Below are 18,808 nucleotides of genomic sequence, written 5' to 3' on the forward strand. Positions count from 1 at the left end.
GCAACTGCCATGTGATTGGTTTATTAGATAATTGCATTAATGAGAAATTGAACAGGCGTTCCTAATAATCCTTTAGGTGAGTGTATATTATTAAAATGATATACATGTTCATATGTGTATATAAATGATGCATAGGTATTTTTTCTATAGTTTGCAATTATGTATCCAGCTTTCGTTAACCCTAAACCCACACTAAATACAATTTGTGTGCATGTTTTCACATAATACAGTTTTATGCAAAAGTTTTGGCACCCCTGATAATTATCATATTTTTAATTTATAATCTGCTGGGCTTTCGAAACAGCAACTTCATTTGCATACATTTCATATCTTATGGAGACAGTAGCATTTTAATCCTGAAGTAAAAAAAATTGTAATCAGTAGAATTAACACAATGTGAATCATAAAAACACTGAGGTGCAAAAATGTGAGCACCCCAATGGAATAATGGCGTCAGTATTTACTAGAGCCACCTTTTGCTGAAATAACAGCCTGTAATACTTTTTATATCAACTGATAAGACCCTGAATCCTGTCTGCAGGTATTTTGAACCATTCTTCCTTGCAAAATGTCATTAGTTTAGTCAGGTTTGATGGCTGCTGAGCATGGGCATCCTGCTTGAAATCATTCCATAGATTTTCAATGATGTTCAAGTCTGGGGACTGGGATGGACTCCATGTGACCCTCTACTCTTGACAAGGTTTCCAGTACCTGTGCTTGCCACACAGCCCTACAGCATGATGGACCCTCCACCAAATTTTACTAGTAGGGAGCAGGTTCTTCTCTTGGAACGCTGTGTTCTTTTTCCATCATGCAAAGTGTGTCTTGTGACCAAATAACTCTTTCATCTGTCCACAACACATTGTTCCAAACAGGTGAGCCTTTGCATACTGCAAACGACTCCTTGTTGGCAGTACACAGAAAAGGCTTTTTCCACATCACCCTTCCACTGAGCTGTTCCTTTTGCAAAGTGCACTGGACTATGGAACGATGTACATTGACATTATCAGCAGCAACATGTCCTTGGAGCTCTTTGTAGGTGGTTTGTGAACATTCTAACTATTCGCCCTTTGCCTTTCAGCTATTTTTCTCGGCCTACGACATCTTTTCTTCACAAGGATTGTTCCTGTGGCCTTTTATTTTCTAACTATATTTCTGACTGTGGAGGCAGACACCTTAAACCTTTGTGATTTTTTTTTTTTTGCATCCTCCTTATTCATATTGATTAATTCATTTAGTTTTTAGGTTATTAGAGTTATTTTGAGGTTCCCATGTTGTTACTTTCAAGTAGAGAATCAAGTAGAAGCACAGCTAGCAATTAGCAGCCTTATCCTTTTGTGAGTTTTTAATGTTAAGGTTCATTGCTACACAAAATTAATTTGACTGGCTTAATCATTAAGTGACTACAGGCATTCAAATCCACACAACTGAAAGTGTGCACAAACTTTTGCACAGCCTATTCTTCACATTCAGCTTTATTTCATACAACTCAATACTGCTAGACTAAGAATTTATGTCTGGAAAACATCACATTTTTCAGCTTTCTCTATAAACTGAATGGCTTATCACTACAATATTTTCTTATAAAGAAAGAGCAAATAATTATCCTGCCTCAGAATGTTATTGCTATATATGCACAACTTATATTGTGCATATATATTTATATGCACTATACACACACACGATTTCATGGGTTTATTTATTAAATTTAAGTTTAACCTATACTCAAAATTACACAAAAATTAATTTGTGCTACTCCTTCACAGGGTCAAAATGGCTGATATATTGACCTTATGACGTGACAAATAAATAATCTCTGATATATTAAAGCCTTGTAAACATAGTCCTCAATTATGATAGTAACATTACTACAACCATATCCATCAATGTTTTTTATTGATTTAATTTTTAGAGCTTGACAGCATTTAATTCCAGAATCAGGACAAAAATAATCTACCCAAATAAGAATGTTCAAGGTGAGCATCAGTTAAAATTATGCCCACCCACTTCAGCATTTTTAGAAAATAAAATAAATCAATCTATAAAATTACATTTTAAAGTGCCCCCATTATGGATGTTTGAAAATGACCTTTCATGCAGTGTGTAAAACAGCTCTAAGTGAATGAAAAACATCCTGCCAAGTTTTAAATCTGAAAGTGCACCATGTATAAAGTTATTGTTTCTCAAAAGAAAGCGTCGACTCTGAATCACTGAAACGAGTCATTTTTAAAACGAATCCCAAGCCCTTTCATGTTGACGTCAACATGAAACATTAGCATATTGCCCGCCCACTTGTTGGTCTTTTCGAGTTGGTCTGAATGAAAATGCTTATTAAAATAGCGGTTTCCCTGGTAACGGCTGTAAACAAAGCAGCACTGCGCTCACAAACACTGCTTTCTCAGTTTTACAGGCATGATGAAATGAAAATGAGACCAATCGGACCAATCTCCGCAGATTAGCGACACGCAAAGGAGGGGTTTAGAAAAATTAATCGTTGAGCGAATCGTTTGGGAGTCGTTGAGCAAGTAAGGTAAAAATAAATGCACATTATAAGACAATGAAAGTGTTTTTGACCTTGCATGCATGTCAGCCTGGACTCCCAAAACCAAAATATGAACCTTTCATAACCCATAATAGGGGCACTTTAAAAGTCAGTCCATCACAATATCCACAGAGACCACACATTTAGGATGTTACACTGAGCACACACAGACACCTGAACTGTTGCTTGTCAACTCTGAGCGAATGCTGTCATCTTTGGTGCCATTTCTCATTTGAACACAGTCATAAGATGCAGGTGAGCTGTGCCAGACATTTTCAAATAAACAGGTGGTGACAGGATGAAATGAACAGAGACATGGAAGGAAGAACTAACAGTCCAGTGAGGTAACAGGGCAGACCCATCAAACACTCAGAAAACACACACAAACACAATTAATGTCAAAAGTGGAGCTCTAAGCAATAGCTTACTTTGCATTGAAGCATTTACAATCCTGCATAGTTATTTAAACTTACAAACTAAGGCGTTTTATTGAAAGACTTGGGAGTTCTTGTACTGATATTAAGCATAACTAAAAGTTCAAGTAGGCCATAATCTCATCATTTTCCTCTATGAAAAGCTTTCACACGATTCATTCATCCGTAAAAGAAAGGTTTTTTTCTTTCACAAGGTCCAGTGAGATACACAGCACCAAAGACAGCAAGACATCTGCACGCACAGATGAGAGGAACATCATACATACTGACCTCCAAAGAAAATATATCACAATCTTAATGAATATTTTATATACATACCCATTTTATTCTACTAATACACTTAAACATCATAATATATCCCTGTCAAAAAATTATAAATAATTTACCCATATGTATTATTAACAGCTACTATTCTAACAGTCAGTAGAAGGAAACGGTTGGACTATCACATCCCTTTAGGAGTTCAACAAAAATCTACTCAGAAAATAAACACAGGAATGCACGTTTCCAGCCGACATTAGCTTAAATAGAAATAATGTTGCTTTGTTTCGTACTCCTCTCACTTCCTCTAGCTCTATGTCCACAGTGATTAAGGTCTTGTGTAAACATGTTGACAAACAAAACAAAAAATAATATTAATGCACCAAAGCTCACTCCAGTCATCCAGAACACTGATCGATTAAAAGCAGAAGGATGTTAAGTGAAGAAGGGTCGTTAATGAAGTTCCGTCTGAAAGAAAGCGCAGTAGGAGTTCATCCAAGCAGCTGAAAACATCTGTCCGCCAGTGGTGTCCACTTCTACATTCTGGTTGTGACTGTCAGTGGGACTTCCTCTTCGTGTCTCCCCCCTGACTTTGGTTTGCATCTGAAGAAAATCCAGAAAAACTCTTCTGTCACGGTGCAGTTAAAATCCACATTTCAAATTACAGAACAAATGATCTGTTCCAAACCCAGTGAGCAACATATACCAACGCAAAGGCTGTTCCAAACCACGAGCATGCCTTACAAAAGACCTCGTCTTGCCTCTAGTCTTTGTGGATAAAGCAATCCCAGAATACATTGTGAGAAACTTGAGAAGTGAGGTGGGACAATCAAGGTAATTCACATACAGGTTTTATTTTATACTGAAAAGTATTTGATAGAAAATGGTTTGCTCTATAGGCTGCTCAATTATTTCCAAATGAATCTAAGCAGAATTGAATTGTGAAATCTGTGTCAATACCCAGCTCTAAAGAAGGTTTCAAATCATATCACTTGAGTTTGGATTCTCCCTCAGAAGGTAGCTGCCTATGTAGACAGCCATCCGCACACTGGGTTTTAGAACAGTGATAATGTCACACTAACAAAGCACAAAAAAAGGACTGAAACGAGCAGAGGAAGTAAAGGTCAACAACCTAAAACTACGAGAGAGCAACAGTGAGCTGGAGGGTTTCTGCAGCGTTTACCTGAGAAAGCAAGCTGCAAGTGGGGAGGTAGAGCGACCTGAGACCCTGGCCGAAGACTCTTAAACAGATCTGGGGGACAGCAGGACAGGTGGAAAGAAAGATGGACAGAGGGAAAGACAGAAGAGTTCACAGCAATCCAGGAGCAAATGAGATGGCAGGAATGCAGCACCAAAACAGAATGCCAGGTGGAGAAAGAGGAAGAAAGTGGGAAAAAAAAAAAAATACAGATTAGGGAGTCACGGAAAAACACTCAGACGAGCCACATTACAAAAACACAGCCAAACACGATACACGCGAACATACAAGCAAAACCCCAGCACAGGAAACACAGAGCCGCTGCGCTCATGTACACACTCACTCTGTGCCAGGGTGTATCCTGAGTTGGTTACGGGGGAAGCTCCCATGGTGCTGCAGCCAGGAACTCCAGGGCCTGCAGGGTTAAAGTTGAGGAGCGAGGGGAACTGGAAGGGTAGAGAAACAGGCACTAGACCCCCGAGCATCCCGAAACCCAGGGGGAGGGAGGGGGGCACTGAGCCCAAGAGATTACTTCCTGAAGCTGAAGACACCTGTGGGAAAGAGGGCTTGATTAATGGTATGAAAGTACTGGGGGTTGTGGGCATGCTGAGAAAAATAAATAAATAAAATAAAATGTAGACACCTGAATGAATTGTTTGGCATCGGAGTACACAATAACAAAACTAAACTACATCTGCAAACAATTTTTTCACAAACAATGCCAACAATGCAACTGTTTCTCAGACGAGCGGTCACTCATTTCTATTGTTAGGGTCTGTGTGTTTGGAGAGTTGATTGAGTTAAAGGATTTTGTGGAAATTATCCACAAATACAGTGAAATGTTTTTGACAGGTCACTTACAATACTTACTTAGGTACCCGGAGAGAATACAAGTGGTATTTTTCCAAATCTTTAAATAACATGGGGCTGGATGATATGACCATAATTTATATCACGGTATACTTAATTTTGGTCGATACAATATAATTCCAATATAAATATAAACACTATTTAAAAAAGCCTCATAAAAACTGCCTAGAACACCCACAACAGATGTCTGTACTTACAAACTTATGAAAATTTATTTGCTAAGTCTATGAAACCTCCTCCTATAAAACTATGTAATATTTCAGAAAAAAACCCTAGCAAAAATTTGTGTTCACCTTTTATTTGTATTTAGCCTTCATACGTACAAGAAATGTGAAATCACTGTCAAATAAACATCTCAGACTCACCTTATCAATATTAATATCTTTAACTTCAAACTATAGGCTAGTATACATGCCAATCAAAAGTTTTTGAACAGAATACAGCAAACACAGTAACATTTTGAAATGTTTTTACTATTTAAAATAACTTTTCTATTTTAAAATATTTAAAAAAATGTTACTCATTGCTGTGATTTCAAAGCTCAATTTTTAGCGTCATTACTCCAGTCACATGATCCTTTAGAAATCGTTCTAATATTCTGATTTGTTGCTCAAAAAAAACATTATGCTGAAAACAGTGTAGAATTTTTTTCAGGATTCTTTGATGAATAGAAAGTTCAGAAGAACAGCATTTATCTAAAATAGAAATCGTTTGTAAAATTATGTCTTCATCATCACTTTTGATAAATTTAAAGCATCCTTGATCCTTTCAAGTCTAGATTGAAAAAAATAAAATAATTCTTCAGCCAGGATAAAGTGTATGAAAAGTGCTCTGATTTGCTGCAGAAAACAATTTTTTTTTATCTACAATAAAAACATGTTGCTGGAGAGGGGCTTATTATTGAAAATGCAAACTCACTGTCTGCCAGCAGGAGGCGCTTTGAGAGCAGCAGAAACAGCGGTTTCCATAATCAAAGCAGCTCCGCTCATGAACACTACTTTATCAGATAAAATAGAAATGCCATCGAAACTTTTCCGAAGACAGTCAGTTCCCTTCAGAGATACATTCATATACAACACTATCGCATTTTGATTTTGAAACTTGCAGTGCTCATGTTTAGGGGTGCACGATAAATATTGGCCGATAATTAATGCGCATCATGTCAGTAAAGCCAGTTACTACACGGAGACGTTGTTAACTGACAAGCTGCGCAAATCCAAGCTGATAATGAAGGTGGATTTGCGCAGCTTGTCAGTTAACAAGGGCTCTGTGTAGTAACAGCTGCTCTATGTGAAATCACGCACCTGATGGAATTTACCACTGATTAGAGAGCCGTCATTACTGACGAGATGCGCATTAATAATCGGCCGATATTTATCATGCACCCCTACTCATGTTTACTTACAAAGTCAAATGCCACAAATAATTCAATGTATGGGAAACACTGGTAATCATAGGCGAAGCGTGTGTAAGGCTGGTGAAGGCTTAGCCTTCCCCTGGACGGGGGACTTGGGGCAAAAATGGCACTAAATTGGACAAAAATGCCCCTGCACAAATAAATTAAATACATTACGTCTGTTGCCAACAAAGTAAAAAATGAACAGACAGTGTCGATTATGGCATTAAATTTAGATCTGCTCATCTTGCACCGCATTTCATTTTAGGCGTTTTAACAGTGTTGCACATTTAAACCAATCACACACAATCCTATTGAGCTTAGGAATGCAATGGCCAATCAGAGGCATTCAGATGTGTCATCGTTTTTCTGAGAGCCCGCACGTTCACTGACTGAATTCTTGACTCTTGCGAATTCTCTCATCATAAACAACAAAGCGCAGATGTAGGCTACATACAATGTAAGAGATTCATTTCACAGTGTAAATTGCTTCAGTGATTATAACGATAGTTTTGTTTTTTTGAGAATGCTTAAACTCACGATAGAGCAATGTTAGTGATAATGACACTTTCTATAAATAAATGATTCGCTTTTTGAATAACAGTGGAAAGGAAACGTTAGGCCTATATAATTATCAATTTCTAACATTTTTATTCAATTGTAATCACGTTAAATACAAAGTCCCATTAAACATTTTTTTTAGCCTACATGACACCCATGTCTGGTTCTTGCCTAAAAAGACAGGTTTATGATGTTTAATACATTTGGCTGCTTTTAGCCTTACCCTGGAGTTGTTTCACCCTCCATCTATGCTGGTAATGTATAGCAAAACTGATATTTGTTTTTGTAACAAATGTAAAGTCTTTACTATTTCAAATAAATGCTGTCCTTCTCTATTCAAATAATCCTGGAGAAAAGTTAAAGTTAAAAAAAAAACAACAACATGAAGTTGAAATTTTTTTTTTTTTTTTTTAATTATTACACACACACTGGTTTACTCTATTTTTGATCAATAAATGCAGTCTTGGTGACCATAAGAGACCACCCAAAGGGGGGTTGTGAGGGTTTCCCCCTCGGTCCGTTGTCCATTGGCACCGCACCAGTTGCACCGGCCAGAGTTTCTGGGGGAAGGTCACTAGGTTAAAATCTTGTTCTGAGGTCGCGGGGACGATTACCTAGGGTTTGGCGGCTGCCATACTCTGCCATGTGTAAACTCTGCCCTTGTGATCTACTAAGTGACTTACTACTGAAGTTGCTTTGCATAAAAACAGCTGCCAAACGCATACATGTTAAGTGCCTACCAAAGAAAGTTTTAGATTTAGTATGACCAAACATTTTGTATAAACGGGTTTGAAGTGACTGATGCTGCTGGACTCACCTGTGACAGATGAGATGAGACAGAAGGAGAGGGCAGGGTCATGGCTGATGCCCGACTCGTTGAAGACTTGGCACTCTGACTAGTCCCTCCCACTGGCCTTTGCCGTTGGCTGTGATTGGCTGGTACTGTTGAAGGGGAGGGGCTACCATCCAGGCACCCAGCAGACAGGGGTGTGGCCATCAGGGTGGCGCTGGTGGTGTTTGTGCCACCACTGGGTGGACTACTGGATTTGTGTCCACCTGCAAAACTGTAACTGACCTGTCCTGACCCGGATTTGACTCCGGATCCCACTGTGGTTCCTTGCCCGGTAAATGGGGACCTGAAGGTTGGATTCTTGGGGTTGTATTGGTGCGAGCTGGGGATCATTTGAGGCCTGGGGTGGATGAGAGAGGGAGATGATGAAGGTGAGGGTGAGGATGAAGGAGGAGGAGTGGGGGCAGGGGGTCGCGGTGTGAGTTTGATGATGGGAGAGCTGCTACTGTGGGAAGACTTGGTGAGCGTAGCCTGCATGGGCGTGATGAAGTTTGACTGGTTGTGTGGCAATGAGGGAGTCTTAGCCTGTGAGAGAAGGGTGGAAGGAGAGGAAGGGGTTGGAGGAGGAGACTGCTGAGGGCTCTTGGTGTTCATCTGTGAGAAATGAGTGTTCATACGAGGCTGCTGGGAAACCACAGTACCGCCACCAGTAGTGGATTTGTTAGCACAGTTTTTTGTTTGTCCAACAGGGGGCGGAGTCTGAACCAACTTCACTCCCATTGTCCCAAATGACCTCTGCTGTGGAGGCAAGAGGGGCGAGGCAGTAGGGGGCGGACGGGGTTTTGCAGACTGCGCCGTGTTCATTCCTGAAATGCCAGCTCTGTGAGCGGGCGTTCCCAAGGGTCTCTGCACAGGCCCCCCATCCTTTAGCATCCCGAAGGTCTCGCCTCGCATAGAAGATGAAGGAGACGAGGTGAGCGAAGAGGAGAGGGAAGAAGAGGTAGAAAGAGTGCTCATATTTGCCATAGAGATACCAGAAGACTCTATTTTTGCTGGAAGGGTGGAATGTGACAGAGGAGAAGAATAGTGGGCGACTCCAGAAGAGGATCTGGGGACACTGGGAGAAGAGGCGGCGGGAACGCCATTGTTTGGCGTCAGACCCTTGGCAGCATTACTGAGGAGTGCAAGAGCTTGGGAAATGGAGTCCAGAGAGTTAGTGGCCAGATCCTCATCCAGTGAATCCGAAAGGCAGATGGGTTCAGAGGTGGAGGAGGGCTGTCTGCACGCTGGGGCAGGTAAGGCAGGTGAGGCAGAGGTGGATCCAACACCTTGAGCGGGTCTCTGTGTCCAGCTGGCCTCCTGGAAAAGATCATGGGTAAAACAATGGCCAATAACATGGAGGACAAAAGTGATGAAATTGCACTGTGTTTGAGTATATGGATGTAATGGTTCAGTTTTACATACTGTCATTTTGGCAGCTTTTGGGGTTGGAACAATCCTCTTCTTGCCCCTGTTGAAAAAACAATTCAGCAATCACAATTAGGCATTTAAAACCATTCAAAATGATTGGAGTAGTTTAAAGACTTGTTCACACCAAGACCAATATTTGGTGCAATGAAGCATTGTAATTTGAATGTTAATGTGTCTGTTTGAGTCAACATTCACATGGCTTCAATGCAACAGACTGCTAATAAATCTGACCAGCCAATAAGATTGGCACTTATGGTCACATGCCCAGAACTGCTGCTGTTACATAAAATTGCAGCTTGGTGGCGCTCACAAAAAGGATTTTGCTAAGCGACAGTTAATTGTAGAGGAAGAATCCAGAACGCTCTTTTTCTCTATACTCAAGCATTTAGTGTACATGTAAAAACTGTTTGACCTCCTTTCTTCTCTCTGATAAGTGAGTGTCAGAATCAGAACGTTGCAGAGTGCCTTGTGCACAGGTGTATTTCTGCTTTTCTAGAAGTTCCACCAACAGTCATTTTTGTGCTTTGATCTGAACAGACAAAAATTGCATGCAAAAATTTGGTCAAATTTTCGTTCCAAAAATTTGCGTTGATGTGAAGCCTTAAAAGACAGATTCTCCACACAATCCCAGTGCCCTACAGCAAGTCTGTACCTTTTTAGACATCTGATTTCCATTGCAAACCATCCATCTTTAACCTACATAATCCAAGGTCTACCCTCTCCCTCTTAATATTTGTTCAAATCACTTAAAGACCAAAATGACCAACACTTGTTGCTCATTCTCTCAAAATCCACTTCCTGACTCTTTAATCCATGTGAAAAACAATAAGGAACTGAAAATACATCAGGTTTTTACCATCCACCACAAACAGGGCAGTGGAATTTTCTTCCTTATTTTTCCATGCAGCACTGCCACAGAGATCAACTTAATTAAGTTACAGTGACAGCAACCCTAGAGTCATAATGTTTTTGTGTTAAAATTCAAATGAAGCCTATTTTAGCACCACAATTTTTGTATTATGACACTAATTCCACACAAATCAAGCACATTTGGCTGAAAACTCAACATTCCCATTGAAAGCATTAAATAAAGTTAGAGGGACACCCCTCTAGACTAACATTAGGAAATATGTGTTTTTCTCTAAGCAAGGAGATATGAGAAACCACCCACAACCACTATTTATATTTCAGAATGTCTGCCTTCAACTGAAATTAGAAGAACATCTATAGCATGAGGTGCTAGAAATATATCTTCTCAATGAAACATTAGAAAGTCACTTCAAGGGGTAAAATTAGTTATTGGGGAATGTATCACAATTTACAAAAACAGTTCAAGTAAACATAAAAAAAGACTATTTACTAATGTACAATCCCATTACAAATACTTATTTTGCTCCACATCATTCAGATTTTTATAAACAAGCCAGGAAAAAGAGATATTCAGAACATCTGAATTAAACATATCCTGTATTTGTACACGCAAGTTCATAATTCATTAGTATGATCACTTGCATCCTTCATTGCTAATCTTTAGCCAAATAATTTAATTTACTTTATACATAAGCAAGGAGATATATTTTTAGACCCAGATATATTTGCAATGACGTTAGACTAATTTAATGTTCTATGTAGAAAATTCACTTTGCATATTGTTTTTCTCAAGCACATCTGTTAAACACTGCCTTGTGTTTATGATGGACCCTTTTTCAACTATCTTACGTCTCTCCCAACTATGTATGCATGTATCAGTGTAAATACATATGAAGATGTTGATCTACTCACAGGCCAGTGAGGTGACCATGTACTGCCCGACTCTCCTTAAAAAGCATCCTGGAGAAGAAAAAAAAAAAAGAGGAAAGAATCTTTCAGTTACATGGTATCTCACTTAGAAGAAGGTAACGCTAGCACATAATCAAACACACACCTTGTCTGCATCCAGCCTTTGGGCCAGAGTGGCTTGACTTCATTCTCCATGAAGGCTTTGAGATAGTCCTCCACAGACAGAGAGCACTGTTCCAGCTCATAGCAGCTCAGCTTCACACGCACCAGGTTACACAACAGAGTCCTGAAAACACACACACATGCACCCTTTACTTCTTACACTGTCAGCCTATTGGTGGCTCTGCTTTATTATTCATGATTTAAACTTGCTAAAATCTAAACCTGAGTTTGTCATCCCATATGAACTTCTTCCTTGGTCCCACCACCCTCTTTCCTGGTTTCTCTTCATCATCATCCTCCGATCCATTCTTCACTCCATCTTCTATCTGCTGCCTGTGACACACACACACACACACACACAAAGTGAATCTCATAATCTCTCTATATATCCACACCATCCGTTTTTCATTTTCCACAGTCCATTCCACTAAGCTAAAGAAGCAAATCATGAAAGCAGGAAGAGGCAGGAAGTTGGGAAACTTTAAGACTTACTTAGCTGCAGCTTTTGCCATGCAATCCATGTTATATCTGGCAATCTGCTCCGGCATCACGCTGCACACGGCTAGTTTCAGCTTTAACAAGGGTGTGCGCAGCCGGTCATCCTGATTAAAGAGAAAGACAGCATGGAGACATTTGAGAGATCTGAGATGTATCCACTGTCGGGAAGCTGATCTAAACTATTGCCTGTCTTACAGTCTTACTGCTGTAAGCTAGTCATAATTTAAAGCAGTTAAACTACAGTCAAGCTAATCTGTTTGAAAATTGCACCAGCATTTACAAGCTACTCATAAAAATATCTTACTATATTAGAGTGGTTAAAAGGGCCAAAATCTTTTTAAATGATTTAACTCTTAGATGATATATAATTTTTTAATTTATATATATATATATTTTTTTTTTTTACATTTTATAATGTAGTTTAGTAACATTGCTACTTTTAGCTACTCCAACACTAACATTAACAAGAACAAACATCTTTCTGTTGTTAGCATAAAATCTCAATCCCCTATGGGAAAGTATCATCTAGTCCTTCACCTGTATGTTGAGGCTGAGTTTCTTGAGTCGTTTTAGTAGCGCCTCCTTGTTACAGGGCACAAAGGCCTCCAGGTGAGAGTACACCTCTGAACGCACGTCTGTCGGCTGCTCCTGAACCTGCAGCTCAATACTGAACGAGAAGAAAAATGATCAACGACAAGAAACAACAGACTACGAGAAATTACCACAGAATTTAAAGTCATGGATGACAGCTGAATGAGAACACGCTGAGATTTTACTCACTCCAGCAAGATATTATTCATATCCAGAGTGAAGAATTTCTTTCTGCCTTCTTGATCAAATTGCCTCGATGCCTGAGTTAAAAAAATAAATAAAACAAAAATCAAGTTAGGCAGGAAAATGGTATTACTGTAAGAACATGAAGTCCCTGAAGTGTTTTTAAAATGGGAAGTGGTTTTGTGGGCGTATATTTGCTCTCTGTAACTATATGCGTTTACCTTCAGTGAAAACATTTAATGTATTACATCTTAAACTTAGATGTAATGCAGTTTATGTAACGGGAGACTATCACCAAAAATATCCAAAGCCCATTATTATTATAAATTCATCTGCCTTCACAGAACAAGCTGGAATAGATTATAAACCACTTTTCTGATGGCTTTAAAGGCGTATTTTCATACATTTTGTTCTTAGGTCTACTTATAACATTAGCAAAAGTCATCATTCATTTTGAAGACTTCTGTGTAAACGCCCCTACACTGTGTCTCTGAAACAGATAAGATCAGACTGAAATCATCAGGGATCTTGTTAAAAATAAACTTCAGTCGGCTAACATTAGAGACATAAAGAGCGTTTTTTTTAGTGTGGAATGAGTAAATGGATTTTTAAAGGGACACTCCACCCCAAAATGAATATTTTGTCATTAATCACTTACCCCCATGTCGTTCCAAACCCGTAAAAGCTTTGTTCCTCTTCGGAACACAATTTAAGATATTTTGGATGAAAACCTGGAGGCCTGTGACCGTCCCATAGACTGCCAAATAAATAACAGTGTCAAGGTCCATAAAAGGTATGAAAGTCGTCGTCAGAATACTCCATCTGCCATCAGCCATGCAAAGTCTATGGGACAGTCACAAGCCTCCAGGTTTTCATCCAAAATATCTTAAATTGTGTTTCAAAGATGAAGGGGGTAAGTGATTAATGACAATTTTCATTTTGGGGTGGAGTATCCCTTTAAGTTCTTAAAGCCCCATGCATGGTTTTGACTCAAAACATCAAGAATTTGTTTTTTCATGACATGACTCTGTATAACTGAATTGAGGGCTGCAGAAAAATAACAAAAGCACGACTCACAGCTCGAAGGTCTTCGATGCGCTTGATCAAAGGGGCTGGAAGACCATCGGGGAGAGGTGGAAAAGAGATGAGCCCGCCCTGCGCTCGAATCAGACCCCCTCCTCCAATCTTGTGCCCCAATGATGAACCCAACCCAACTTGCCCATTCTCTCTGCCTGAAGGGGGCATCTGGGGCCCTGTGTCTAAAAAACTAAAGTCCAGGTCATGCATGAGATCCTGAAGCTCGCTTTCATTGGCTGAACTAAGCAATGACATCATGCCGGGGTCAGCCGTCAGGTCGGCTAGTGAAAGGTCATTGTTGTTGGCGTTGCCTTGGAGATGGGAGTTCTGCAGCAGGTTGTTGGAGTTGGGTGTGCTGGTGAGACCGGGGCCCGGATGAGACGCCCTGGCATCTCGTTTCCTCATCTCTTCCTTCTCTCGTGTGAAGCGGCGGAGCATCGCAGCCAGACAGAGCGAATCCTTCATCAGTTTCTTCCGCTTCTTCTTCTCAGGACGATGAAGGCTCAGACCAGCCACACTGTGAGCAAATATATGGTCATAAAAACTGATATTTCTCCTTTTCCACTCTTTGGAAAGTCAGTCTACAAATGTCTTGCTAAACTTAACACACTTCACTTTTAAGAAAAGTGACCATTTAAATGGCATGACTTATACAAGTATCAGTTTTACGAGATGTATATACACAAAAGCTAATTCTCACCCTTGTTTGGCTACTTTGTTCTTCCTGGGTTTTTTCTCCTCTATACTGGTTCCATCTTTCTTCTTCCTTCTTTTTATTAGTGGTTCCTCTCCATCTCTCACCTACAATCAGAAAACACCACATTCCAAGACAAACGTCAGAAATAGGGTCTCATGAAAAACATCTCATGTCATGCCAAACCCATAAGATTTTGTAAATCTGTGAAACACATGAGGATATTTTTATTGAATCTTGACACATTTCTGTCACTACACTGAAAGACCATTCCATCAAAACTTAAAAAAAAAATTAGTGTATGATTACAGCAGTTTAATCCAAGTCAAAATCACTTTACATGATAAACAGATTTAATATAGGCTTTTATTTAAATATGACATGTCAAACAAGCACGTTTGAGCTTTTGTTGCCATATCTGATGAGCTCTATGTATGTGCATCCATCAATGTTTATATGCAAATAAAAGCCTAAATTAAATCTGTTCATCACAGACTGTTTAAACCACTCTGTTCATACGGATTTCATTTGGGTTTCAAAGATGAACAAAAGTTTTATGTGTTTGCAGTTACATTAGGATGAGTTAATGATGAACTGTCTCTTTAACGGGTCTATATATCATTTAGTGGCTCTGTTTACACATGGTAACAACATCCGTCTGTGGGGATCTGATCACAAGTGTTCAGTCGAGACATATTATAAATAGAGGCGTAAATGGGGTTCAAATTGTTTTGTGATCCGCTCACTCAAACCACATCTGAACGAAGTCACATGCGAAGGGTTTTAAACTCTGATGATTTCATGCTCCTTCATCTGACCTGATTTGGAAAAGCCATCCTCATACAGATACACACGTTCGTGTTGAGGTGAAAATTAAAACATCTGTCTCAACTGACCACTTCTGATCGGATCACCCAAGATGACTTGGCAAAAACCAAGTAAACTCACCCTGGATTTGACTTCTTTGCCTCCATCCTCTCCCTCAGATTCAGAGGCAGCTCTGAACTGCAAAGTACCCGTATTAATGTAGAATCCACCAAGCTTGGTGGTCAGGGAGGCTGGAACAAGCTCATCATACTGACAGGGAGAAGACACAATGATTTACACTGTTTGTTGTCTGCATTTCTGAGGTTACGGCAAAGTTTTAGCCCGCTATGATGGTATAATGACTCCAAAACCACACATTTCAAATCAATCCATGAGGTAAATCTAAATATATTCATCGCAGACATCAACATGAATGGGAAAAAAAAGGAACAAAAAACCCTTAAGTTCAGAGAGCAATGAGACCGAGTTGGCAAACAGCATGTTAAATGCCAATCGATCATCTCCATAGTGATGTCTGTCTGTTGCCATGGCAAGTGCCCACTCACAGCTTCCGAGTTGTCTATGAAGGGGTCACTCTCATCGTAGCCGAAGCCAATGTCAATCAAATCCTGCATCCGGTCTTTCCGTCTCTTTTTCCCTGCGTTACCCTGTAAGGACGTCAGTGGTAGCGGCAAGGTGACGTTTGAGTGCCCACACGTCTGAAATGCAACTTAAAATCATAGAACAATACTTACGTATTTGCTTTCAAGCTTTTTGGCCAGTGCCTCGACCTCCAGACGTTCTCTCTCAGCATCATTAAAGGGATCGTTCGGGTCCAGAGAAGACTTAGAATCCGGTGGATTCTTCTTGGCCTGGGGAGGGAAACATGAAATCACTCCAATAAGGCTAGTTGGGGCATTTCATTTTTCCAGTTCGAATTTGTGGAACACAATGAGTACAACACATTCTGCATCAATATTATTCTGGGACCCATTCAAACTTAAAGGGACAGTCCACCTTAAAAAGAAAAAACGGTTTCAGTTCCCACTGACATCCATTGTATTTTAAGTCCATACAATGAAAGTCAATGGGAACCAAAACAGAAACTGTGTTTGGTTATCAACATTCTTTAAAATATCTTCAATAATGTGCCACAGAAGAAAGAAAGCCGTACAGGTTTGAAAAGACATGAAGGAGAGCAAATGATGACAATTTTAATTTTTGTGTGGAAGCAATGACACCAAGGCCAATAGATATAAAGTTTTAATTAATAATCATTCCAACTCTATAAGAATAGGGAAGTCCACACACCACAGCTCCAACAATGTGATACAGAGGAACAATATCAATGGAATCAAGTTCAAAAAATATTAAAGACAATGAGAGCCAATCAGAATCGAGCCGACTTTAAATAGCTGACGCATCTAAAGCGCCAGACAACGTAACTGCAACACATGCTTATAATAAACAGATCTTCCTTTATTCAGTTTGAACTGGTGTTGCTGTAGACTCCATTGTCATCTTGTGTAGTAGTAGTATTATTATTATCATTGATATTATTAATAGCAACTTATAATGACACCGCTGATCATGTGATCGCAACACGAAGGATCCCACTTCATCTAAAACAAAACAGCTTTTTCTACAAGACTGATACACGCAGTCTTTATCACAAGTGAGTGTAAACAGTTTTAATGATAATTCCCAAAAAATTACATTTATGTATTTATTAGCAAAAAAAATATTTTTTTTAATTAGCTAAAAGTGTACTTTTAACAAAAGCAAACATCTGACAGATGACCAAAGCCAGGACTACATTCATAAAAGTTACACGAACAGCACTTAAACACAGTTAGCAGCAATTCAGCTCTCCTTTAATGATTTTGTAGGCAGAAGGCCCTGGGGCCACAAGGGTCACGTACTCAACAAAGTGATCTAAAGTTTATGAGCAAGGAGGATAGAGATACTTCATAAACAATTAAATGCACTTCTCACTAACTCATAACATGTGTCACCCTTGCCATTTCGAAAGAGATCCCCTGAAGAGGACTTTTATTTTTGGACTCCTCTGCTAACAGGCTAATGCATACGCAAACTCAGCAAAAACAATCAAGCGATGGCTTTATAATAACAACAAGTAATGGTTTGACTACACACTCTTCACTAAAGCGATCCGGATAGTTACTGTACCTGTTGAGACTGGATGAGCTCGCTGTAGTTGAACTCGGCCGAGCACTGCTCGTTCGGCTCGGACAGACACAGGTTGAGGCGCACTGTCTTCCCTTTGAGCTCGTCGCTGTCTCGTTTCTCGATCAAAGCCCCGCGGTCACCCGCTGTTGTCACCCCGGTCCCCGTCATCTTCATTCTGCCCTCTGTGTCAAAACTCATCTCGGCGGCTTCGTCTTCTTCCAGCCGCCGTCTCCTGCCCTCCGCGCCCGGACCGCCGGCTAGGGCCGACAGGGTGACAAACTGCACTTTTCTCGGTTCGGCCATTTGGATGTTCAGTGTTCTTGGACACTCACTCACTCACTCACTCACACAGTGGCGAGGCTTGACTTCGCCAAACAACTTGATTTAAAGAGCCTCGCGCCGGATAGACGGGGCGTGCGGAGGCAGTACTGATGCTAGAGTCCCCTCCGCGCCTTACGGGGTGCGCCTGGGAAGGGATGGCCGGGTGAAAGTTGATTTTGAAGGCGCAAGCATCCTCGGTCGCTACGCTCGGGGGACTCAGGAGCTCCGAACAGCCATCTTAGGTGAGCGAGAGTAAATAAAAGAGCGGAGACGAGCGAACTGAGCCTGCGCGCACACGGACACCGGAAACGGCGTGCGCGACGGAGAGGTCGCCCTGGCCAATCAGAGGACGCCGCCGGCAGCAGCGCGTCCAATCAGAGGCGGCCCTACAGGCAACAGACGCTCTAATGAGCAATTAGAGATGTTACAATGGAAAAAAGGATTCCACTTGAAATCGAACTAATACATAGATATGGAACTAATAGAGGAGTTTTTTCAACAAAATGCAGTTCAAGGTGTTTTCTAAGAGAGCTTATTATATGTGTTGAGGTTCTGTTGTTGGATTTAAATAGCCTAGGAAATGTAATGTAATATAATGGTAATACTTTACAATAAGGTCCCATTGGTTAACGTTAGTTAATGCATTAACTAATGTTTCTAACAATATGCAATACGTTTGTTATAGTACTTATTAATATTTGTTAACATTAATGAAAATACTGCTGGTTTTTGTTAGTTCATTTTAGCTTAGGTCCATTAAATAATACGAACAGATACAACTTTTGATTTTAATAATGTATTTGTAAATGCTGAAATTAACAAAGATAAATAGAAAGATTTTGATTGTTAGTTCATGTTAACAAATGGAACCTTATTTCAAAGTGTTACCAATATGACAGTACAATATAATTTCTTTATTGACGCTATAACATCATATTCATTTTTCTGATCTTTTCTTGTTAGGTTAAATCAATTTAATTGCAT

The 18,808-nt window shown here is 39.9% G+C and overlaps 1 protein-coding gene across 3 annotated transcripts; it reads right to left on the minus strand.

Annotated features, from left to right (window-relative positions):
* Positions 1-3,276: 3,276 nt before the first annotated feature.
* LOC109062334 (ubinuclein-2-like) lies at positions 3,277-18,125 on the minus strand. 3 transcript variants are annotated; one of them, XM_042757730.1, is made up of 17 exons: positions 17,504-18,124; positions 16,069-16,185; positions 15,880-15,981; positions 15,455-15,583; positions 14,513-14,613; positions 13,813-14,329; positions 12,742-12,812; positions 12,499-12,628; positions 11,956-12,065; positions 11,686-11,796; positions 11,447-11,587; positions 11,305-11,352; positions 9,517-9,562; positions 8,080-9,411; positions 4,779-4,986; positions 4,421-4,489; positions 3,277-3,840 (listed from the first exon to the last, which is right to left on the minus strand). In XM_042757730.1, the coding sequence occupies exons 1-17, from the start codon at positions 17,804-17,806 to the stop codon at positions 3,794-3,796; spliced, it is 3,582 nt and encodes a 1,193-aa protein (XP_042613664.1). In that variant the 5' UTR covers positions 17,807-18,124; the 3' UTR covers positions 3,277-3,793. The 3 variants fall into 3 exon arrangements, with proteins under 3 accessions (XP_042613664.1, XP_042613666.1, XP_042613665.1); XM_042757732.1 differs by lacking the exon at positions 15,880-15,981 and having other exon boundaries at positions 17,504-18,125; XM_042757731.1 differs by lacking the exon at positions 4,421-4,489 and having other exon boundaries at positions 17,504-18,123.
* Positions 18,126-18,808: the final 683 nt, after the last annotated feature.

The sequence above is a fragment of the Cyprinus carpio genome, chromosome A6 (assembly GCF_018340385.1).
Source record: "Cyprinus carpio isolate SPL01 chromosome A6, ASM1834038v1, whole genome shotgun sequence".
In the NCBI taxonomy this organism is placed as follows: Eukaryota; Metazoa; Chordata; class Actinopteri; order Cypriniformes; family Cyprinidae; genus Cyprinus; species Cyprinus carpio.